Source organism: Salmo salar, chromosome 21, assembly GCF_965601325.2.
Source record: "Salmo salar chromosome 21, fSalSal1, whole genome shotgun sequence".
Lineage (NCBI taxonomy): Eukaryota > Metazoa > Chordata > Actinopteri > Salmoniformes > Salmonidae > Salmo > Salmo salar.
This window is the reverse complement of record NC_138311.1, coordinates 6,813,786-6,838,293: the sequence shown is the minus strand read 5'-3', so window position 1 is coordinate 6,838,293 and position 24,508 is coordinate 6,813,786. Positions and strand designations below refer to the sequence as shown.

Sequence of the window (24,508 nt, the reverse complement as noted above, 5' to 3'; positions counted from 1 at the left end):
GAAAATAAGAATTTGTTCTTAACTGACTTGCCTAGTTATATAAATAAAATACATTTTGTCTAAATGGACCCGTACTGTATTGACTAGTGAACTTTGTTATCCCACTGTCCTAGTGACTCTGTTATCGTTTACATCTTAGTGATTTTATTACAACGCCACCCCCATACCTCATTCTGATAATTAGTGAAACTAATAAACTATCAGCAATCGCTTCCCATGAGTAAAAATGAACTATAGTCAAAATGTGCTTTATTAGCCCTTTAAAGAACAAACATTATTTATACGATTATTTCCTCTGTTGTTTCTGCCTTTCAGTGGCTCCAGCATGTGTGACAATGTGCTGCTTACACCATTGGACATACCATTGATTCTACATCACTGGTTGTGTCCTCAACCGCTCAGGCCTTCCTATCTACAGTATCTCTGTGTATGATAGCCTCACTGACACTGGGTGGTTCATCTGCTCTCTTTGTGAAGGGTACAACTAGCGTGAGCTAGCATTCATTATGACAACTACTAAAGAGTTAGCTAAAGCAGAAACAGTTTTGACAACCATGCCACAAGTCAGTTAAAATATATATTTAGTTCTCTGAATGTTGGCTACTTGTCTCTTTACTGTGAAACTAACTAATATGTTGTCTTGCTCCTGTCTCTCTGATGGTCTCTCTTTTTTATTATTTTTCTCCATCCCTCCACCACTTTCTCACCCACCCCAGGCATTCCTGTCTCTGTGTGATGTCCTGACGGCCCACAACTACCAGTTGCAAGTGTGGGATCCCTCGTCTTACGGTCCCCTGCTCTACACTCCCGACCCGAAACTTCAGAGGGCGCTGCTCGCCTTCATTCTGGAGCACGTCTTCACTGGAGCAGAGTACGACAGCCACAGCAGGGGTGAGACCATTGACAACTCTACTTCTGATTACTGTAGATACTCTATTGGAGAGGGAGAGCGAGCTAAATGCACCCCCCTCTTACCATACCTCTACCCGACTTGCTCACCCCTTCTCCCCAAACTTGAAAAATCAATAGGAGTTTGTCCAAAGTTTGCAGGAATGTATTAAGTCGGTAGAGTGCAATGATGATGATAAATGATATCCGTAGACTAGATGAGGCTAGAGAAAATGGCACCTCTGTCCCTTTGTTTCGTCCTGTGTGTCTTACACACTTGTACCTTTCTCCAGCAGATGGCACTGTTTTTCTTTGTCAGACTGTAGGATGGTACAGATGTACAGTATGTCACAGGTTTACAGTTCACTCCCTGTTTCTGTTAAGTTAATTATGATAATACATTCAGATATTACATTCACAGCCACAGTTGTAAGATAATGGATCTACACAGAGGTGCTCCTGGGCTATAAATCACTTCATATTCTACTTCTCAAACCTGACCTAACAGTTGACTTCAAATCCCGTAGGAAAGCCAGTAATACACACCCAGTGCTACACAGACTCATTATACAGTGTGTCATTAGTCCAAGAGATCATAAGTATTTGTTAGGTGACGTGTCTATGGATGCTTTGTATGGCGTTTGGATATATTTTTACAGATTCCACAGTGGGAAAAGTTATATTAAAAAAAAAAAGACTATTTAAACAAAAAGGAAACTGGATCGATAGAAACTACATGCACTGCTTTATTCTCCGAGAATTTATTTTGTGTGGGCCATTTACTGTGTGAGTATTGATGATCAAGAGGAGGCATTCATAATCAATGGCACTTGACGACAGTTTCTTTCATGTGAAACATATTGCGTCCTCACACGGATAGTCCAGATAAGTCAATAAGCGCACAGGAAGGAATTTCTCATATGTTCAAACAAATGCAATATGGGACTATTGGTATGGAACATGTAATAAAGATCTATTGTGTTATTTGATTTACTTCGTGGCCATTATAGTATAGACACTGTTTTCTATTAGGTGGTGGATTGGAGATCAGTCTCGGGGCAAAGGCATTAAGTTATGAAATAAGGGCAATGTTTTTCCGTGAGAAAATAGCATTAACTTTGGTTCACCTCTGAGAGTGTTTTATTGGCTCTGTGAAAGATTGAACCCACATGGTGTCATAACTATAGTTGCATGTTGTCACTTATTTCCACCTGTTAAACCCATTGTCCTGAAACTAACTAAACCACTCTTTCCCTCATCTGTCTCTCATTCCCCCCTTTCTTTCTTTTCTCTCTTTTTTGCTTTTCCTCTTGTTCATCCTTTTCACCCCCTCTTCCCCTTACTCATTCTGCATCTCTCTCTTTCTCTCAGGTAGTGATGTGGAGTCTGGTGAGGGGAGGTTGGAGGCGCTCCACAGACGTAGGAGCTTATTGGCAGGCTACTGTAAACTCATAGTACACGGGGTGCTGGAGATGAGTATGGCTGCTGATCTCTTCAAGTATTACATGAAGGTAACGCTACTATCACAGTCATTTCTGCATACAATATACATATTTCAAGGGATATATACTGTGTATTCAGAAAGTATTCAGATCCCTTGACTTATTCCACATTTTGTTGTTACAACCTGAACTCAAAACAGATTAAATATCATATTTTTTTTCCCTCACCCATCTACACACAATACCCCATAATGATGAAGTAGAAAATGTTTAGACATTTTTGCAAATGTATTGAAAATTAAATACTGAAATGGCTAATTTACATAAGTATTCACACCCCTGAGTCAACATGTTAAAATCACCTGTGGCAGCGATTACAGCTGTGAGCTTTGTACACCTGGGTTGTACAATATTTCCCCATCATTTTCCAAATTCTTAAAGCTCTGTCAAATTGGTTGTTGATCATTGCTAGACAATAATTTAAGTCTTACCATAGATTTTCAAGCAGATTTAAGTGACTCAGAAACAATCACTCTTCTTAGTAATCAACTCCTGTGTAGATTTAGCCTTGTGCTTTAGGTTATTGTCCTGTTGAAAGGTGGCTGGGTGTATTGATTGCTCAAAGGGATATTCCGTTTTTTTTGTTTTTACTCATCTACCAATAGGTGCCCTTTGCAAGGCATTTGAAAACCTCCTTGGTCTTTGTGGTTGAATGTGTGTTTGAAATTGAGGGACCTTACAGATAATTGTATGTGTGGGGTAGAGAGATGAGGTAGTAATTCAAAAATCATGTTAAACACTATTATTGCACACAGCGTGAGTCCATGTGACTTGTTAAGCACGTTTTTCCTCCTGAACTTATTTAGGCTTGACATAATAAAGGGGTTGAATACTTATTGACTCAAGACATTTCAGGTTTTCATTATTTAATTAATTTCTAAAAATAAAACATGATTCCACTTTGACATTATGGGGTATTGTGTGTAGACCAGTGACAAAAAATCTCAATTGAATCCATTTTAAATTCAGAAATTCTAAATGTGGAAAAAGTCAAGGGGCGTGAATACTTTCTGAAGACACTATGTTTTCTACTTGGGTAGGACAAAATGTCAAGGTAGAACATTGCTGATTGTATTCAGTTTTTTTGGTTTTTACTCATCAACCAATAGGTGCCCTTTGAAAACCTCCCTGGTCTTTGTGGTTGAATCTGTGTTTGAAATTGAGGGACGTTACAGATCATTGTATGTGTGGGGTACAGAGATGAGGTAGTCATTCAAAAATAATGATGGGGGCGAGGGGGCAGAGGCCAGACGCCACATGAAAGGCTCCGATATGACTCTCACCACTGATACTTTCGCTCTCTCGCTCTCTCTCTCTCTCTCTGCAGTATTATAACAACTTTGGTGACATCATTAAGGAGACTCTGAGCAGAACGCGGCAGATGGATAAGATAGAGAGTGCTCGCACGTTGGTGCTCTGTCTGCAACAGGTTGGCCAGGGTTGTCCTCCCTCTACCCCTTCACCTCTTTTTTTTACGTCATGTTTCACCCTTCCCTTTACCCTACATGGCGCATTCCAACAACCCCCCCCCCCCCCCCAAAAAAAAAATGTATACATACATACAGTACCAGTCAAAAGTTTGGACACATTTTCTACATTGTAGAATAATAGTGATGATATCAAAGCTATGAAATAACAGATATGGAATCATGTAGTAACCAAAAAAAGTGTTAAACAAATCAAAAGCTTTATATTTGAGATTCTTAAAAGTAGCCACCCTCCACCAGTCCTATTTATCATTTGCAAAGATTATACCATCTTTTTTTTCTTCCAAAAACATATGCTAATTGATAAAAAATATGAGTTCAACCATATGTTATTTTTCTGTCTTTTCTGGTGGATTAAACTGAAATTGCAACCAACTTTCTATGGCTTGTTTTAAAAATAGCTATTTTTTACATTTTCAAATAACCGAAAGTGAGAGATTGTAATCTGAAGAAAGGGGAAAAGACCATTCGTGAACATTAGGTCAGCCATTCTTACTAATCTGCCAGAGAACCAGTTTGGATTTAAGTACCGTAATTTCCGGACTATTGAGCGCACCTGAATATAAGCCGCACCCACTGAATTTTTATTTTTTTATTTTTTTTTGGAACATATATAAGCCGCACATGTCTATAAGCCGCAGGTGCCTACCGGTACATTGAAACAAATGAACTTTACACAGGCTAACGAAACACGGCTTGTAACAAAAAAATTAAAAATTAGCAGTAAACAGTAGCCTACCAAGAAAGTCATTGGTCACTATCTTCCTCCTCCTGTCCACTGAAACCACTGAAGTCATCTCCTTTCAAAAAAATTGAAAGCGGGAAAAATCCATATATTAGCCGCGGCATTGTTTAAGCCGCGAGGTTCAAAGCGTGGGAAAAAAGTTGCGCCTTATACCGTAATTTCCGCACTATATCTTTTGTATGACTGAAGCCTTTAGTGAGAGGTCTAATGCTTTAATATTTAATAATTTCTGCTATCTGAATTCACATTCATTATATAAATATGCTCGTTTAATGTTGTCAGGCTTACCGTTCCAAATAAAATGTAATTTTTTTTGTACAAATAAGCAAATAGGTCAACTGGGATATAACTAAAGAGTTAACCAGGGTGATATTTTCCTTTCCCTGGTAGCAAGGGATTATTTATTTTTGCTAACTTTTTATTAAAATGTATTGTAGTTTGGTAATTTCTGTCTTTTGCGTACTTTTGAGTATGCATTTTAAATCTGTATCCAAAAGAATTATTGAGAAATAATTAAAGTTGGGAAATGTGACATTTTGGCACTATCCAGGCCTCCAGGTTTTAGATGTTCACGTTTATATTTTTTATTATCCATAGAATGTGTTCTTCCCATGGTAAAGTTTTTAAATGACACCAATACAGACTAATTGTAAAGGCCTGGGTAAGGCCTAATGGCAGATAACACAGAGGAGGGAGGAGTGGCTTGTAGGGGATGCCTCACTCAGCTCTGCAGTATATGGGTATGTGTTGTCCTTTAGTTGGCTGGCTAATTGATGGCAAATATCATTCAGGTCTAAATGAGGGAGAGAACTGAGTTTGATTGAATTGAGCTGATCAGATTTTAGTTGGATTTGATTTAACTGAGTTTATCTGAACTGAACTAAATTGAGTAAAGTACACTTTAGAGTTAGATTCAGCTGACATGAATTGAACAAAACTGTGACCAAGTTGATCAGTGATGTCTCTCACTTTTTCCTCAGTTGTTCCTGCGTCTGAAGCAGGAGCAGGACAGTGGAGTCACCTGTAGCTCAGGTGTCCAAACATTCAGCAGCATCAAGGAGCTGGCCAGACGCTTCTCTCTCACCTTCGGCTGGGACCAGACAAAGTCCAGAGAGTCCCTCGCTCTGATCCATAGGTAGGTAAACACTACCCTCATAACCATGCACACTCATGTCCCCTTAACGTTTTTCATCGTGGTTTCCGAGGCCTCATTTCACCACACCAGTACTATGAGCATTTGTTTAAAATAATACTCATAATAATTAGACTAATAATACAATTGTTAGCACATTTCCTACACTCAATGCACTCATGTCATTCATTCACTTTTCCTCTCTCTGTGTGTGTGTGTGTGAAGGGACGGTATAGAGTTTGTTTTTCAGGGGTTTGTCCAGAGAGCAGAGAAGCCCTCTCCTCCGTACCTCTCCTACCTCACCATCCTCAGTGAGTTCTCCAGCAAGCTCCTCAGACCAGACAAAAAGATTGTGTAAGTGTGTTCTCTTCTCTGTATAACATGCTTAAAGGCCAAGTGCAGTGAAAAAGTGAGTTTATACAGTACCAGTCAAAAGTTGACACACCTACTCATTCCAGGGTTTTTCTATATTTTCTACATTGTAGATTAATAGTAAAGACAAACTATGAAATAACATGGAATTATGAGGTAACCAAAAAAATTGTTAAACAAATCAAAATATATTTGAGATTCTTCAAAGTAGCCACCCTTGCATTGATGACAGCTTTGTACACTTTTGGCATTCTCTCAACCTTCATGAGTTAGTTACCTGGAATGCATTTCAATTAACAGGTGTGCCTTGTTAAAAGTTAATTTGTGGAATTTCTTAATGTGTTTGAGCCAATCAGTTGTGTTGTGACAGGGTAGGGGTGGTATACAGAAGATAGCCCTATTTGGTAAAATACCAAAGTCCATATTAGGGCAAGAACTGCTCAAATAAGCAAAAAGAAATGACAGTCCACCCTTATTTCAAGACATGAAGGTCAGTCAATCTGGAAAATGTCAAGAACTTTGAAAAGTTTCTTCAAGTGCAGTCGCAAAAAAACATGCGCTATGATGAAACTGGTTCTCATGAGGAACGCCACAGGAAAGGAAGACCCAGAGTTACCTCTGTTGCAGAGGATAAGTTCATTGGAGTTACCAACCTCAAAAATTGCAGCTCAAATAAATTCTTTATAGTGTTCAAGTAACAGACACATCTCAACATCAACTGTTCAGAGGAGACTGCGTGAATCAGGTTTATGGTTGAATTGCAACAAAGTAAACCACACCAATAAGAAGACTTGCTTTGGTCAAGAAACACGAGCAATGGACATTAGACGGGTGGAAATCTGTCTGATGTGTCAACATTTTTGGATGCAGAGTAGTACCCACCGTGAAGCATGGAACCCACCGTGAAGCATTGAGGTGGTGTGATGGTGATTTATTTTAGAATTTAAGGCACACTTAACCAGTATGGCTAACACAGCATTCTGCAGCTATAAGCCATCCCATCTGGTTTGCACTTAGTGGGACTATCATTTGTTTTTCAACAGGACCAATGACCTAAAACACACCTCCATGCTGTGTAAGGGCTATTTGACCAAGAAGGAGAGTGATTGAGTGTTGCATCAGATGACATTGGCCTCCACCATCACCCGACCTAGCCAATTGAGATGGTTTGGGATGAGTTGGACCGCAGAGTGAAGGAAAAGCAGCCAACAAGTGCTCAGCATATGTGGGAACTCCTTCAAGACCGTTGGAGAAGCATTTCTCATGAAGCTGGTTGAGAGAATGCAAAGTGTGCAAAACTGTCATAGGCAAATGGTGGCTACTTTGAAGAATCTAAAATATAATTTGATTAAACTGTTGTTTTTGGTTACATGATTCCATATGTGTTATTTCATAGTTTTGATTTCTAATATTATTCTACAATGTAGAAAATAGTCCAAATAAAGAAAAACCCTTGAATGAGCAGGTGTCCAAAGTTTTGACTAGTACTGTATATATTTCCACATGGAGGTTGGAATAAAACTGTGAAACTGAAAATAATGCCTTTTTAGATCTGATGATGTCACCAGGCAGTCCAAAACTCCATCCCACCAAAATAGGCTGAAATTTCAGGCAGTTAATAGACCAATATGAAAGAGTTCCTAACAGCTAGTTTTCCCCTCCCCACTCAGACCACTCCCAGACAGTCCTCGCTAAAGTTTTGCTTGAGAAATTGCTCTTTGCTAAGAAGCTATGCGTTTCTTTTTGACCATATTAATTCAAAACAATCACAGTAAGGTACTTAATATAAAATCATTTCTGATAACGATTGAGATAAAAAATGGCTGCATTGGACCTTTAAAGACTGTGTGTCAGTGGACTAGCTTAAACCTGTCCCTCTCTCCCTCCAGTTACACCTACCTACAGAGGTACGTAAGTGAACAGACCATCAGTAACAGAGAGGAGTGTTGGCTGCCACTCATCTACTACCGAGCCTCCTTATTGGCTACTGGGGCTGAGGGGGAAGATGCTGTGTCCTTCATCAGCTCTGATACGCTAAAGCAACCGTCTCTAGCCAATCGCTCACGCTCTCCCTCTGTCAGACACAGCCCTACTGCTGATGGTAGGTACTTTGACATCATCCGACAGGGATCTTCTGATCATGATGCCCACCATGACATGACTTCCATGAGTAATTGCACTTTGTATTGCTTTGTATAGGATTTATTCTTGCATATTGAGTTTTCAGAGTGCCATAAAAGGCCGGCAAGATCGTTATGCACACAGAACATATTCGATTGAGCAGACTGATAGAGAAATGTATATTGTCTTTGATAGGAGACATGAGGTCCCCGTCTGCTCTTACCTCTACTGAGACCAAAGTAAGGAGGCCCCATAAGGCCAGCAGCAGTACAAGGTAGAAACCCTAACACTTATCCCAACCCTAACCCTGAATTAAGTGGATTGGAGATGGAACTGATCCCAACTCTGGCCAAGTTTTTACTCCTTTCAAATACTTATTTCTTTCTGTTTTACCTTGATGGAAACACTGCCTTAACTCATTCAATCACATACAGATCAGTGATTGCTTCCCCAAGAAGGGATGCATAAAATAAATAAAAAAATTCAAGCAGGGCTCACTGTTTCTTACCATAGAGTATAATCGTTCTATGAATTATGTCTTTGACCCGGTCAGCCCAGAGGACAGGAAGCCAGAGGTTGAGCTTGGTCCCATCGTCAGAGAACCCCCGCCGACCATAGTGATTTCAGAGGAGCCGTTCCACGCTAACGAGGAATTGGATGTGGACACCGTGGAGGTTGACCTGTGAACTAGAAGATGGATTAAACCAAATTTGTCACATGCTTTGTAAACAAAAGGTGTATACTAACAGTGAAATGCTTACTTACGGGCCCTTCCCAACAATGAGGAGAGAAAGAAAATAGTGAAGTAATAATAAATACACCAATGAGTAACGATAACTTGGGGTACCAGTACCGAGTCGATGGACGAGGTAACTATTTAAACATAACTAGGAACTACACAGGTGGCTAGGGGTCGTGTCTGGACAGGGATGGAATAGAGGGCTGGACATCTGAAGGGAGTAGATAAAAACCCTTATACGCATCTTAGTTATCAAAAGGGACAACAGTCTTGCTTCCTCTCCTTCATGGCACTGATTTGAAAGAGGAAGAAAATAGGATGGGTGAAAGTAATATGGTGTATGCTTTCCCCCATCCAGATGTAGGAAAGGAGATGAGACATGCAAGCCGCTTTAGTCTATTGAGACATGGTTGGAGTATTTTTCTGTAACCTTATTTAAACCAACTGTCAAAATAGAACTGGCTCTTTGACAAAGTTTTTTTTTTTTTTTAACAGCTTCCAGCCCATGTAGACATAATTTGACAGTCTTCCTTAGAGAAGATGCTGTACCAATGGTAGGTTAAGACTAATTACATTGGGTAATTGTCCGGGAATCAAGTATGTGGTGCATTATGGATATAAGCTCTTTTTAATTTGTATTGAAACCAATGCATCTGCTGGTGCTGTTATATTTGACCCATAAATTGGTCTTCGCTCTTGGGAAAAGTCCCTCTAGATACTAAAGAATGATAAAAATAGTACTCAAGCTTGATAGAATGAGTACAAAGCATGACTCGATTGTTTATATCAACAGCTTTTAGGGAAAGCTAATGGGCTCGTTTTTACACTAAAAGCATATTCATGAAAATGCCAACTTAAATCGTAGCAAATGCTATTTTGGTGCCAGTGTTTTGATTATAAAATAAGCATATTGTGTGTGTGTGTATGGGGTTAGGGTCATATAGACAATGATTATCAATGAGTCAGGTTGCTGTACCAGTATTGTACAAGATTGAACTGTAGATGTGCCCTAGCTAGTAGGTGATTGTGTTATGGCTCAGATAATGTAGGTGAGATCTAAATAGGATTGTTATTGAAACACACCACTGTTCATTTGTTGTTCTAATGGTAGATTTTTACACAACAATGTGGTCTGGAAGGGTGTGTGGTCATAGTAACTGATCAGACCTGTTTTAATTGACTTGTGCATTGGAAATAGTACCATCAATAAATATTACTCGCACAAAATGCTCTTGCTTCTTTCCATGAAGAAATGCCACAATCTTTATTTGAACAAAAGATACTTTACAGGAAGTAAAATGTACTTTATTTAAACAAATCTGACCACCTATTTTGCAACACAGCAAGCACAAAATAAATATTTACAGTTTAGATTTCAAATTTATAACCCCATCTCACACAAAAAAAGCATATGACATGTTATACTGATGAACTCAATATTGTACAGTTAGACACTGTCTGTGCCTTGCGAGGCATTTGGACTGAGCTCCAGCACTCTACTGCCCCTCCCAGCAGGTAGACCATACCTTTTTACTTTGCAATCAGACCAGAAACTACTCAATATGGTTCATATCTCCGGAATGTTGAATTAGCCAATTCCTAAGAATGAGTAACAAAAATGTTTGTCATTGATGTGGGATATTAACTTAATCATTTAAGTGTGCTACAGTGGCTCGTCTAATGGTTACCAAACTGTTTCATGCTGTGATCGACCCACCAAAAAGCGTCTCGTATCTCCTAATGACCTAAATGTTTTACGCTGCAACCCACCCAAGGCCTCCTGAATTGCCTCGCGAGCCACCACAGTCACAACCAAGAAGTGTTGAGCCAGGACCCAGTAGGAACCAGCATTTAAACCAATTAGTGTATGTTTAACACCACTGCTAAGATGACGGCAGCACCTTTCTCTTATCACTCTGTTGCAACAATGTGTTTGGACCTTAACTGAGTAAAGAAAGAAAAGGCAAACCATGAGGGGGTCTTTGAGGCCATGGACTGAAGTGTCCTCTACTTAAAGGTAAGAGCTGGTAACGGCACCTGCATTGTGTGGCAGATCAAGATGCTACTTCCCACCACAGAATGTGTCTTCTTCCTGTATTGCCTAGAGTCTGGTGGGCGTTTCCTGTTCCTGTGGTTGCCAACTTCCACTAAGTAACCATGTGATGTTTGTTTGTCCTGTAGTTTGGTGGTAGCGCTTGTTTTCATTCCTAGTTTGACGAGTGTCTGTGGTTCAGAGTTAACCGTGTGATCGTATCTGTACCATCGTTTAGTTTGAACGTTTGTGGTTCTGGTTTGGCATTCAACTGCTCACACTGCTATATGTCCTGTAGCCCGTAGCCGCTTCTTCTCCCTGTTTTGTTGGTCTCCCAGTGCTGGTCATTCAAAGTCGTCCTCATCCAAGTCCAGATTGCAGTGAGGGTTGGGGATCTCAAAGAAATGTCTCTCCTCTGTCCTCAGACCCAATTCACTGGAGATGTGACTCAGAGCATTGTCATACCTACAGAGAATATATGAGCGAGAGAGAAGTTCTTCCAACATTGTGAAATAAAACCATTGCATTTTTTTATTTTACCTTTATTTAACCAGGTAGGCCAGTTGAGAACAAGTTCTTATTTACAACTACGACCTGGCCAATATACAGCAAAGCAGTGCGACACAAACAGTTACACATGGGATAAACAAACGTACAGTCAATAACACAATAGAAAAGTCTATATACAGTGTGTACAAATGTAGTAAGATTAGGGAGGTAAGGCAATATAGGCCATAGTGGCAAAATTACAATTTAGCATTAACACTGGAGTGACAGATGTGCAGAAGATGATGTGCAAGTAGAGATACTGAGGTGCAAAGGAGCAAAAAAATTAAACAATATGGGGATGAGGTAGTTAGATGGGCTATTTACAGATGGGCTGTGTACATGTGCAATGGTTGGTAAGCTGCTCTGACAGCTGATGCTTAAAGTTAGTGATGGAGATAAGTATCCAGCTTCAGTGGTTTTTGCAGTTCGTTCATCATTGGCAGCAGAGAACTGTAAGGAAAGGCGGCCAAAAGAGGAGTTGGCTTTGGAGATGACAAGTGAAATATACGTGTGCTACGGGTGGGTGTTGCTATGGTGAGCTGCGATAAAGCGGGGCTTTACCTAGCAAAGTCTTATAGATGACCTGGAGCCAGTGGGTTTGGCAACGAATATGAAGCGAAGGCCAGCCAACGAGAGCATACAGGTCGCAGTGGTGGGTAGTATATGGGGCTTTGGTGACAAAACGGATGGCACTGTGATAGACTACATCCAATTTGCTGAGTAGTGTTGGAAGCTATTTTGTAAACTACATCGCCGAAGTCGAGGATCGGTAGGATAGTCAGTTTTACGATGTTTAGCAGCATAAGGAGGCTTTGTTGCGAAATAGGAAGTCGATTCTAGACTTCATTTTGGATTGGAGATGCTTAATGTGAGTCTGGAAGGAGAGTTTACAGTCTAACCAGATACTTAGAATATGTGGACAACTACAAAAGTCAGAACCGTCCATAGTAGTGACGCTAGACGGGCGGGCGGGCAGTGATCGGTTGAAGAGCATGCATTTAGTTTTACTTGCAGTTGTAAGCCACGGAAGAGGTGTTGTATGGCATTGAAGCTCGTCTGGAGGTTTGTTAACACAGTGTCCAAAGGGCCAGAAGTATACAGAATGGTGTCTGCGTAGAGGTGGATCAGAGAATCACCAGCGACATCATTTATATATACAGAGAAAAGAGTCAGCCCGAGAATTGAACCCTGTGGCACCCCCATAGACTGCCAGAGGTCCGGACAACAGGCCCCCCGATTTGACACACTGAACTTTATGAGAAGTAGTTGGTGAACAAGGCGAGGCAGTCATTTGAGAATCCAAGGCTATTGAGTCTGCCGATAAGAATGCGGTGATTGACAGAGTCAGAAGCCTTGGCTAGGTCAATGAAGATGGCTACACAGTACCGTCTTTTATCGATGGCGGTTATGATATGGTTTAGGACCTTGAGCGTGGCTGAGGAGCACCCATGACCAGCTCGGAATCCAGATTGCATAGCGGAGAAGGTACGGTGGGATTTGAAATGGTCGGTGATCTGTTGACTTGGCTTTCAAAGACTTTAGAAAGGTAGGATAGATATAGGTCTATAACAGTTTGGGTCTAGAGTGTCTCCCCCTTTGAAGAGGGGGATGACCGCGGCAGCTTTCCAATCTTTTGGGATCTCAGACGATACGAAAGAGAGGTTGAACAGGCTAGTAATAGGGGTTGCAACAATTGAAGTGGATAATATTAGAAAGAGGGTCCTGATTGTCTAGCCCAGCTGATTTGTAGGGGTCCAGATTTTGCAGCTCTTTCAGAATATTAGCTATCTGGATTTGGGTGAAGGAGAAGTGGGGGAGGCTTGGTCAAGTTGCTGTGGGGGGGTGCAGAGCTGTTGGCCAGGGTAGGTGTAGCCAGGTGGAAAGTACCTACATGAGACAGGACAAAAAGTAGTACAGTAGATATGCAGGGATCAACTCCATGGAGGAGCTACCATCGTTCAAGAGAAACAGGTCAGGACAGCAACAGGAGGAGCAACAGGTGGGAAAAATACTGATGGTGAAGAGTTCCACTGAGAGTGCTGAGGAAGGGATTGGTTTTGAAACACAGCTGCCATATCAATTCCATTTCAGCCTGTAGCCCCTACCTACCTCCCTATGTCCTAGGTGTTGAAAGAACAGAGTGTAGAAAGAGTGTAGTTATGGCAAAAAAATACACCCAAGCTTATCAGAGGACAAGGTGGAGTGCTTACCATGTACCTACCCACTACTACCTATCCAATCCTTTTAGACATGTACCTAGAGGCTAGGGGTGGAATTGGAACTGAGCGAGCATGGAGAGAGTGAAGGAGTGAGAGAGAGCCTGCACCCTGAGGATAGACAGACACCCTGGTCTCTTACCTGGCCAGGCAAAGCAGCCTCTCCCCTCATCCTACCCAGCCTGTCTTTAGAAGTTTGTGGTGTTCCTAAAACCACCACACAATAGCCTGTTAACAGCCTTGTCCCTCACACTGGCCCCCTATAATCATTCTACACAAACACAGCAAGCCTCCTGAAGTCAAGCCATAACAAAGAAAAACTTAACATACATAACATCTACAGTGATACCCTGGCTTAGTCACCAGTCACTAACCCTGGCATTCCTACTGCAAAATAGGTCAAAGCACAAACTATCCTTCAGGAGAGCAGTCAGTCCCCTAACCAACTGAACTCAACTATGTGACTTTCTCCTCTACAGAAACAGATACTGATGAGAGATTTGTCATTAAATCAACAACAGGCTTCTGCGATTCTGTCCAGTAAATTATAGAACACTGGTTGAGTGTAGTCAGTCCGTCCGTCTTACCTGTCGTTGTACTGATCAGTAGTAGTCTCCTCAGCAACCAGGATATCGTACTCCTCCGCTGCATATTTTTCCCAGTCCGAGATCTCCTGGCCCTCTGTCTCAGCCTCCTTACAAAAGACAACCAACAAAACTCCATTATCCATCATCCCCCACAGCCTCTGATGTCATATCATCCCTGCGTAATAATAACATCCTGTCATAGTCAATAGTTACCCTTACAACAGAGAAGGGGTCTTTCTGCTCGTGGTCCAGGTATTTCTCGATGTTGAAGAAGGTGTCATAGAAGATGTGAGACAACTTACACTGCTTCAGGTCCCGTAGGGTGATCTTTCCTGGGGAGAATAGAAATCTTTTTTTTTATGCCCAATTCGGCTGCTTTTCAAGATTTAGTGGTGCCCCCAAACTAGGTCAAATACCTGAGCTGCGCTTGATTTAGTTTACCTGGTACATTGGAACCAATACTGTAGTCATTTTTGTCTCAGACTAAATCAAACACACCTCAAACATGTTCAGTTGTGGCATATAGTATGTGTTTTTCACCCAGGTCTGGGAAGGTGGGAAGGTGTTAGCAAATTACCAAAGCTTCGGTCTAAAAATGCTACGCGCTGGAACTAACAGCTACTTGTGGCATCAAACTAGGCTAGCATTCATAGTTGTGTGCTGGAGTACCAACTCCGGACCACACACACACACAATACATTCGGAAAGTATTCAGACCCCTTCCATTTTCCCACATTGTTACATTACAGCCGTATTGTAAAATGGATAAAAAAAAATCCTTAGTCTACACACAATACCCCATAATGACGACGCGAAAACAGGTTTAGACATTTTTGCCAATTTATTACAAGTAAAAAACAGATAACTTATTTACTTAAATATTCAGACCCTTTGCTATGAGACTCAAATTGAACTCCGGTGCATCCTGTTTCCATTGATCATGCATGAGATGTTTCTACAACTTGGAGTCCACCTGTGTAAATTCAATTGATTGGACACGATTTGGAAAGGCACACACCTGTCTATATAAAGGTCCCAGTTGAAAGTGCATGTCAGAGCAAAAACCAAGCTATGGAGGTCGAAGGAACTGTCCTAAGAGCTCCGAGACAGATCTGGGGAAGGGAACCAAAAAATGTCTGCAGCATTGAAGGGCCCCAAGAACGCAATGGCCTTCATAATTCTTAAATGGAAGAAGTTTGGAACCACCAAGACTCCTAGAGCTGGCCGCCCGGCCAAACCGAGCAATCGGGGAAGAATGGCCTTGGTCAGGGAGATGACCAAGAACCAGATGGTCTTTCTGACAGAGCTCCAGAGTTCCTCTGTGGAGATGGGAGAACCTTCCAGAAGGACAACCATCTCTGCAGCACTGCAACAATAACTTTATGGTAGATTGGCCAGACGGAAGCCACTCCTCAGTAAAAAGGCACATGGCAGCCCAGCACCTAAATACTCTAAGAACATGAGAAACAAGATTCTCTGGTCTGATGAAAACAAGATTGAACTCTTTGGCCTGAATGCCAAGTGTCGCATCTGGAGGAAACCTGGCACCATACCTACGGTGAAGGGTGGTGGTGGCAGCATCATGCTGCAGGGATGTTATTCAGAGGCAGGGACTGGGAGTAGCGAGGATCGAGGGAAAGATTAACGGAGCAAAGTACAGAGAGATCCTTGATGAAAACCTGCTACAGAGCACTCAGGACCTCAGCCTGAGGCGAAGGTTCACCTTCCAACAGGACAACCACCCTATGGACAACCACCCTAAGCACACAGCCAAGATAACGCAGTAGTGGCTTCAGGACAAGTCTCAATGTCCTTGAGTGAACCAGCCAGAGTGCGGACTTGAACCCGATGGAACATCTCTGGAGAGACCTGAAAATAGCTGTGCAGACACTCTCCCCATCCAACCTGACAGAGCTTGAGAGGATCTGCAGAGAAGAATGGGAGAAACTCCCCCAAATACAGGTGTGCCAAGCTTATAGCATCACACTCAAGGGTATAATTGTTGCCAAAGGTGCTTCAGCAAAGTACTGAGTAAAGGGTCTGAATACTTATGTAAGTGTGATATTTAATTGAACTTGTTAATATATTTTCTAACATTTGTAAAAACCTGTTATTCCTTCGTCATTATGGGGTATTGTGTGTAGATTGGGGGGTGGGGACAATTTAATACATTTTAGAATGAGGCTGTGAATCCTGCCTCAGCCCATCTCATCTGTCTGTCCCGCTACATGCATCTCTTTCTCTAATTTCTGACTGTGCTGTCAAATAAATTGTAAATACGTAGAGGTTAGAACCCTTTGATTAGTCAGTCTTTCATTCAGTGCAGGAATGTATTACTATTTGTCCCAGTCGCTGTGATGTACTGGTGTGTGTGCATGCTAGCTCTTTACTTCATTGCTAACACATATCTATTGTCTGCATGTCATAATGAAACATTTTTATAATTTGGGTTTAGGTGTCTGACCCTCGACCTCCGGCCTGACCAGGTCGAGCATCTGACAGAGACAGTCCTCGAAGGGCAGGGGCTCGATTGCCATGGTCTCCAACTTCACACACTGCTCCTCATAGAAATACTCCAGCTCGTACATAGACAACACACCGTCCCCATCCAGGTCCATACACCGGAACCAGTACTCTATACTGTGGAGGGAGAAAGAGAGAGACAGGCTAGATACACAGGATAGAGTGGTATCACCAACAAATCAGTACTCCATATAGAGGGGGGTGGGGGACTATTTTGTTTCCAATGTGAGACTGGTGTTACTGTATGTAGTACCTGGTGTCAGTCTTCTTGTCTTCTTCGGAGATGAGGAACCAGACAAAGTCAGCGTAGCTCAGCCTACCGTCTTTACGCAGACGTCTATCCCTGGGAGGAGAGAGATGGGTAGGGCAACACTCAAACACACCACTCCAATTTCACCTTCAATTCTATCAAGCTTCATTTGCAGGGAATATTTGTTTATTTCTAGAAAATAGCAGTATCTACACAGAGCTTTAGACAATAGTAGATTAAATGTTGCGTTTATCTAAGGAAAAACACACAGGGGACCCAAGCCAACCTCAACTCAGTGAAAGGAGTCTATACAGAACACAGTGTGGAACGTCATAACAGCCATTAATTAGTTAATGTCTCTTACCTGGTAACTGTCCCAGAAAATATTCTTTCAATCATCTTGTGGGAGATAGCTGGAAAACATAGGAAAATAAATACATTTCACAAACTAGGCAAGATAACAATGTGACGCGAGTTACTGTATACAAGGTCTTTCATTATAGATGTGATCCAGTCACAGATCATAAATCCAGCTCATTGGGAAGTAAAGTGAATGATGTAACTGTTAACCTCTCCTTTATCTTTTCCATACAATAAATAGTGATTTCTGCTTGTAGGGGAGATCTATAGGACTAATAAATGAAGCCAGACATGGCGTCATCCAATTCAACCAAGACATTCATTTGGGTGGTGGGTGGGTGGACGAATTGGGCCTATTGCCCCATTGATCTTCCTTTCCTGTTTCCTTCATGACCAGGAACATATGGAGTGGTGTGTGGGAGCAAAAGTACTTGACTCCACTTGAACATTAAGGTTGCCTTGGTAATCCTCTCTGTGTGTACACACACCTTGGTCGTTGTGTCGGACCAAAGGGGTATGTCACGAAGCTAGCGCTTTCCAACTCAACGGTTATCCTTAATTGAGAATTGAGTTTGTGAACTCTATATCCCGCTACGTGACATACCCCTTAGCTCTCTTTTGTCTATGTAGAGGTCGTGTGTGTGTGTGTGTATGTTTCTGTGTACCTTGGTCGTTGTGTCGGGCCAGGTCTCTCTGGTCTATGTAGAGGTCATGGTCTGTGTCCAGCTCCCAGAACTTGCAGTAGATGACGTAGAAATGTTCATAGGAGAAGAACTCTGTCAGCTGGTTCACGTCCTCCTCCTGCTCTAGCAGGGCCACGTTCTGTTGGACCAATCAATTCATCAACCAACCAGCCAAAATCAAATCACTGGTGACTTACTTAGCACTTTTAACAGATACAGTGAGGAAAAAAGCTCCCAAACCATTGGAGGAACTAGACTCGACAAGAGGGTGGGCCCCATCGTCATCCGACTCACAGCATTACTGTAGATGTGACAACTGATCAGTTCCACCTCAAAGCTTCCTTCCTACCTGGAGAAAGCTGCTTTTCCTGAGCTCTGAACAGCTGATCCTGCCTGACCATGACCTGTTCACATTGTAGAATATCCTCTGGGCAACCTGCAGACAACACACAGCTTTAATAGCCTCCAGAACCCTCAAAAGATCACTTCAACTCATCCACAGAAAAAATCTGTATATGACAAAAAGGCTTCAGAGTCAGTCACGATAGGACACATTTGACATTACATTAAACATCACACGTTAACCTCTGTAGACATACCAAGTGGTAAGGATTGAAAAATGTCCTTTGGTGTGGTATATAATGACTTACTGTGGTGATGTAGCGTGAGTGGAAGTCGGACGCCTCCTTCAGGAAGGCCAGGCCTGTGTGAGAGTTCACCACATCCTGAACAACACAGACAGGAGGTTAATAACATTACAACAAGGCCGGGGAGAGGTCCAGAGGACTAACTGGGCCTTGCCACAAGACAAGCACCAGAGAGACAATCAAACATAGAAAATTATGTCAAATCACTCTCTGGAGAGTTAGTAGCAGAAAGACAGACCCCATTTTCTGCTCTGCCTGTTGGAGAGATGTTGAAAGGGCTTGACTAGCTCAAACACCATATTCAAGATGTATTGGAACTTCAAAAAGGTGGCCTAAAGTCAAGCAGCGTCCATCTATATAGCCGCTCCATCTGTTGTGTAGATCCAGCTATGCATTAGGAGAAATCCGCAGACCGCAATGGCAGATGAATGGGAAGAATCTAAATTGGGAGGACAATTTAATTGCACTTTTGAAGTATGAAAGCATCTAACAGACTCTTATCCCTTTAAATGGCCGGCATGAGTAGGGGACATCGTGGAGACATTGAGACCATGGAAACAATAGGAGACGAATGGGAGAAGAGGCCTGCTCTGTTATATAGCTGCTCATATTCTCCATGCTGGACCACCACACACAGATGCTTTCATGTGGTGACTGGTGAACTGAATCTCCAATGAACTGTGCTTTTATCCAAGCCATGAAAATCACTCATGCCCCCTCTGTCGTTTTTTTAACCCCTCTCTGTCAGATGGGTGAAAGGAACTAAACGTTGATGTAAATGCGAAGGCGGCAGTGAAATTAAAATAGCTTTATTTTGAGGCGGACTGCAGAGTGCCCACTCCTCCCCCTTAACCCTTCCCGTGAGAAATGAAATAATAGAAAAACCCATAAATCACCAGGGTGAGGAAACTGCCGGGGACAGTCACATCTACTCTGCGCCAATCCTTCCTTCATTCATCACAACAGTCAGAGCCCATTCGCCCCGGCGTCGCAATACAAATTAAACGGTGAGTGCCAGAAGGCATCTCCTCCCGGTATGCTAACGGGTGTTTTGTCACGGCCCAGACGGATCTGCCAGCATGAATATGAATCAGTCCAATGTGGGGCAGATACGGTACACCAACAGGTAGGTAGGCAGACAGCCAGGGTTTATGTTAGCCGGTAATTGACGACTTTTGGCCGATCCTGTCATACACTCCGATTTCGCACTTTTGCACCATTCTCTCACTCTTTGCGTGCATGCATCTGCTGCTGAGGAGAGAGCGAGAGAGGAGGCTATTGTTGATTGCTACGATGGAGGACTTTTTCATTTAATTAAAACAAAAGTTTGAGAGTATGCTCATAGTGTAAAGTTTACAAGGGGAATGTCCTCTGCATGGAAACGTTTTAATATTGTAGTGGACAAAGATGAGAAGAACGTTGGCGAGAACAAATGCAGGCTACTGTACAACTCCCTATAGGATGCTTTTGGAACTTTACTTTTTTTTTTGATCATGCATTTATTGTATATCATTGTTATTATTGTAGGCATATTAATTAATCTAAACCAGTTATTTAAATATTCAAAATAGGTTAGGCTTCATTCTGTTGAGACATTTTTGTGTGCTAAATTAAGTAAGATCTGTCATTTTAATTGTGTGCTCCGTATTTAAGGTAAGTTATAAGTAGACCTGTTGTAAAATAAATATCATCAGCCTATTGCTTTCATTTGTTGGGTAAGGTAGGCACTAGCCTTTCTTGGTAATTGCTGCAATAAAGCCTGTTCAAAACTTTTGTGAAATTTTAAACCAGTTCGCAAATGTTTTTCATTCTGTTGAGCCATTTTCTCTGGCCATATTAAGTTTAAACTAATGTGTTTGCCGCAATATAATATCCTGCTAGTATTTTCCCTAGAAACAGTGGCTCGACTTGCTTTTGATAATACCTTAAAGTTTAGAAACTTTTGTGAAGGTGTGGAGTAGTGTGGTTATTAGGCTACTATACTGCAGGCCTGATATGAAGGCAGTGCACACCGGCGCTCCAACTGACTCCGACAGTTGAATTTGAGGTGAGGAAGAATGTTTAAAGCCTACCAGAGTTACTGATAATGGAATTTTATATCCTAATGCTATAAATTAACAATCAATAAGCCTTGACTAATCCCCAGGGTTTGTAAGACACTGGGTTGATAATTAGGCAAGGACTCAGCTTTCTGTTAAAGGTCTGTTCAGTTTATTCAGAGAATGTTCTGGAGGTCCAAATGACAAAGATGTTCATTGTATCCTCTCTCCGCTTACGCACACACATCCACACCCAAAAGTAGATAACCTATGCACACACATACGCACAGACAGTAGGTGAACACTATCTCTTCCTAGACCTGCTACCACTGTGCCAGCACTGCCTGTTCCTTTCCCCATAGATTAGGAGAACCTTGAAGGCTCCTCCCGGTATCTCTAAACACACACACACACACCTCTCCCTTTCCAGCCTCTACTAGACCTTTATGAGACTAACGTTCAGTACATTAATTATCCATGCTACATAACTACTAATTAATGATGGATTATTGATTCATTTACCCTTATTTGATAATTCTCTTATCAGTTACTCATAACGTAGAAATATTCTGATCGAAAATGTATGAATTTGCCCCCTTCTGTACGCCTATATGTGTATAGCAGACGCACTAGTATCTGACAAGGATAAAGAAATATATGTCAGTGTTGTAACATGTCGCCGGCAAATCGCTCTCTCTGGGGCTAGGCCTAAGTTTCTCTTCCTTTGTATGCATGTACATGCATACATGCATGTATTTTTTTTACTATTTTCTACAATGTAGAATAAAGAAAAACCCTGGAATGAGTACGTGTGTCAACTTTTGAAAGGAAGTGAGTGATACATACATACCGTACGTACGTACGTATGTATGTATCACTCACTTCCTTTCAAAAGTTGACATACGTACTCATTCCAGGGTTTTTCTTTATTCTACAATGTAGAAAATAGTAAAAAAAAATACATACATCTCAAAAAAATAAAGGGAACACTAAAATAACACATCCTAGATCTGAATGAATGAAATAATCTTAAATACTTTTTTCTTTACATAGTTGAATGTGCTGACAACAAAATCACACAAAAATAATCAATGGAAATCCAATTTATCAACCCATGGAGGTCTGGATTTGGAGTCACACTCAAAATTAAAGTGGAAAACCACACTACAGGCTGATCCAACATTGATGTAATGTCCTTAAAACAAGTCAAAATGAGGCTCAGTACTGTGTGTGGCCTCCACGTGCCTGTATGAACTCCCTACAACGCCTGGGCATGCCCCTGATGAGGTGGCGGATGGTCTCCTGAGGGATCTCCTCCCAGACCTGGACTAAAATCATCCGCCAACTCCTGGACAGTCTGTGGTGCAACGTGGCGTTGGTGGATGGAGCGAGACATGATGTCCCAGATGTGCTCAATTGGATTCAGGTCTGGGGAACGGGCGGGCCAGTCCATAGCATCAATGCCTTCCTCTTGCAGGAACTGCTGACACACTCCAGCCACATGAGGTCTAGCATTGTCTTGCATTAGGAGGAACTCAGGGCCAACCGCACCAGCATATGGTCTCACAAGGGGTCTGAGGATCTCATCTCAGTACCTAATGGCAGTCAGGCTACCTCTGGCGAGCACATGGAGGGCTGTGCGGCCCCCCAAAGAAATGCCACCCACACCATGACTGACCCACCGCCAAACCGGTCATGCTGGAGGATGTTGCAGGCAGCAGAACGTTCTCCACGGCGTCTCCAGACTCTGTCACGTGCTCAGTGTGAACCTGCTTTCATCTGTGAAGAGCACAGGGCGCCAGTGGCGAATTTGCCAATCTTGGTGTTCTCTGGCAAATGCCAAACGTCCTGCACGGTGTTGGCCTGTAAGCTTCTTAAGTGGACAGTTTGATTTCACAGAAGTGTGATTGACTTGGAGTTACATTGTGTTTAAGTGTTCCCTTTATTTTTTTGAGCAGTATATATATATATATATATATATACACACACACGTAGTGTAGTAACCACTGTGTGTGTGTGAACCAAAGAAAGTGTTTTAAAATCAAAATATATTTTATATTTGAGATTCTTCAAAGTGGCCACACTTTGCCTTGCTGACAACTTTGCACCCTCTTGGCATTTTCTCAACCAGCTTCATGAGGTAGTCACCTGGATTGCATTTCAATTACCGGGTGTGCCTTGTTAAACATTTAAATTTGTGGAATTTCTTACCTTCTTAATGCGTTTGAGACAATCAGCTGTGTTGTGACAAGATAGGGTTGGTATAGAGAAAATAGCTCTATTTGGTAAAAGACCAAGTCCATATTATGGCAAGAACAGCTCAAATAAGCAAAGAGAAACGACAGTCCATCATTGCGTGAATCAGGCCTTCATGGTCGATTTGCTGCAAAGAAACCACAACTAAAGGACACCAATAATAAGAAGAGACTTGCTTAGACCAAGAAACACAGGCAATGGACATTAGACCACTAGAAATCTGTCCTTTGTTCTGATGAGCTCAAATTTGAGATTTTTGGTTCCTGGACACTTGTCCGGTGCCAGAAAACCCTTGTAGACAGACTACACAAATGGCCAGCACAGCAATGCTCAACGCAGGGATGTGATTGGCACAATTTTTTGTTTGTTATAAAGGGGATAAAATAAATACAAGGTACAGTTACTTCTCTGATAAATCTACACTGAACAAACATAAAATGCAACCATTTAAAAGATTTTACAAAGTTACAGTTCATAAGGAAAATCGGTCAATTGAAAAAAATGTATTAGGCCCTAATCTATGGATTTCACATGACTGGGAACACATATGCATCTTTTGGTCACAAATAGATAAAAAAGGTAGGGGCGTGGATCAGAAAACCAGTCAGTATCTAGTGTGAACACCATTTGCCTCATGCAACGCACCATCTCCTTTGAATAGAATTGATCAAGCTGTTGATTGTGGCCTGTGTAATGTTGTCCCACTCCTCTTCAATGGCTGTCCGAAGTTAATACACGTCGATCCAGAGCATCCCAAACGTGCTCAATGGGTGATTATGTCTGAGTATGCAGGCTATGGAAGAACTGGGACATTTTCAGCTTCCAGGATTTGTGTACAGATCCTTGCAACATGGGGCCGTGCATTATCATGCTGAAACATGAGGTGATGGTGGTGGGTGAATGGCACGGCAATGGGCCTCAGGATCTCATCAAGGTATTTCTGTGCATTCAAATTGTCATCAATAAAATGCAATTGTGTTGGTTGTCCGTAGCTTATGCCTGCCCATACTCCCACCGCCACCATGGGGCACTCTGTTCACAACATTGACATCAGCATACCGGTCGCCCACACACTGCCATCTGCCCTGTACAGTTGAAACTGGGATTCATCCGTGAATAGCACACTTCTCCAGTGTGCCAGAGGCCATCAAAGCTGAGCATTTGCCCACTGAAGTGAGTTACAACACGGAACTGCAGTCAGGTCAAAACAACGATGAAGACGAGCACGCAGATTAGTTTCCCTGCAGCAGTTTGACAGTTTGTGCAGAAATTCTTTAGTTGTGCAAACCCACAGTTTCATTAGCTGCCCGGGTGGCTGGTCTCAGACGATCCTGCAGGTGAAGAAGCTGGATGTGGAGGTCCTGGGCTGGCCTGGTTATA

The 24,508-nt window shown here is 42.0% G+C and overlaps 2 protein-coding genes across 8 annotated transcripts in view; one reads left to right on the top strand and one right to left on the bottom strand.

The window, feature by feature from the left end:
- si:ch211-269e2.1 (cohesin subunit SA-2) overlaps window positions 1-10,213 on the top strand; it is a 51,323-nt gene extending 41,110 nt beyond the window's left edge. For all 3 annotated transcript variants that reach the window (XM_082966933.1, XM_014163828.3, XM_014163829.3), the window contains 8 exons: window positions 717-891; window positions 2,260-2,399; window positions 3,718-3,819; window positions 5,603-5,757; window positions 5,980-6,108; window positions 8,016-8,227; window positions 8,443-8,521; window positions 8,801-10,213. In XM_082966933.1, the coding sequence (XP_082823059.1) occupies window positions 717-891; window positions 2,260-2,399; window positions 3,718-3,819; window positions 5,603-5,757; window positions 5,980-6,108; window positions 8,016-8,227; window positions 8,443-8,521; window positions 8,801-8,933 (1,125 nt within the window). In that variant the 3' untranslated portion in view covers window positions 8,934-10,213. The remainder of the gene's footprint in view (window positions 1-716; window positions 892-2,259; window positions 2,400-3,717; window positions 3,820-5,602; window positions 5,758-5,979; window positions 6,109-8,015; window positions 8,228-8,442; window positions 8,522-8,800) is intronic.
- A 3-nt stretch (window positions 10,214-10,216) lies between these two features.
- The window catches only part of ppp2r3b (protein phosphatase 2, regulatory subunit B'', beta), a 65,880-nt gene continuing 51,588 nt past the window's right edge, over window positions 10,217-24,508 (bottom strand). For 2 of the 5 annotated variants that reach the window (XM_014163832.2, XM_014163837.3), the window contains 9 exons: window positions 18,837-18,911; window positions 18,536-18,622; window positions 18,169-18,325; window positions 17,508-17,556; window positions 17,147-17,236; window positions 16,835-17,010; window positions 14,584-14,702; window positions 14,371-14,477; window positions 10,217-11,483 (listed from right to left, as the gene is read on the bottom strand). In XM_014163832.2, the coding sequence (XP_014019307.1) occupies window positions 11,363-11,483; window positions 14,371-14,477; window positions 14,584-14,702; window positions 16,835-17,010; window positions 17,147-17,236; window positions 17,508-17,556; window positions 18,169-18,325; window positions 18,536-18,622; window positions 18,837-18,911 (981 nt within the window). In that variant the 3' untranslated portion in view covers window positions 10,217-11,362. Of the gene's footprint in view, window positions 11,484-13,925; window positions 13,991-14,370; window positions 14,478-14,583; window positions 14,703-16,834; window positions 17,011-17,146; window positions 17,237-17,507; window positions 17,557-18,168; window positions 18,326-18,535; window positions 18,623-18,836; window positions 18,912-24,508 lie in introns of all 5 variants that reach the window. The other 3 variants (XM_014163834.2, XM_014163835.2, XM_014163833.2) reach the window with 3 other exon arrangements.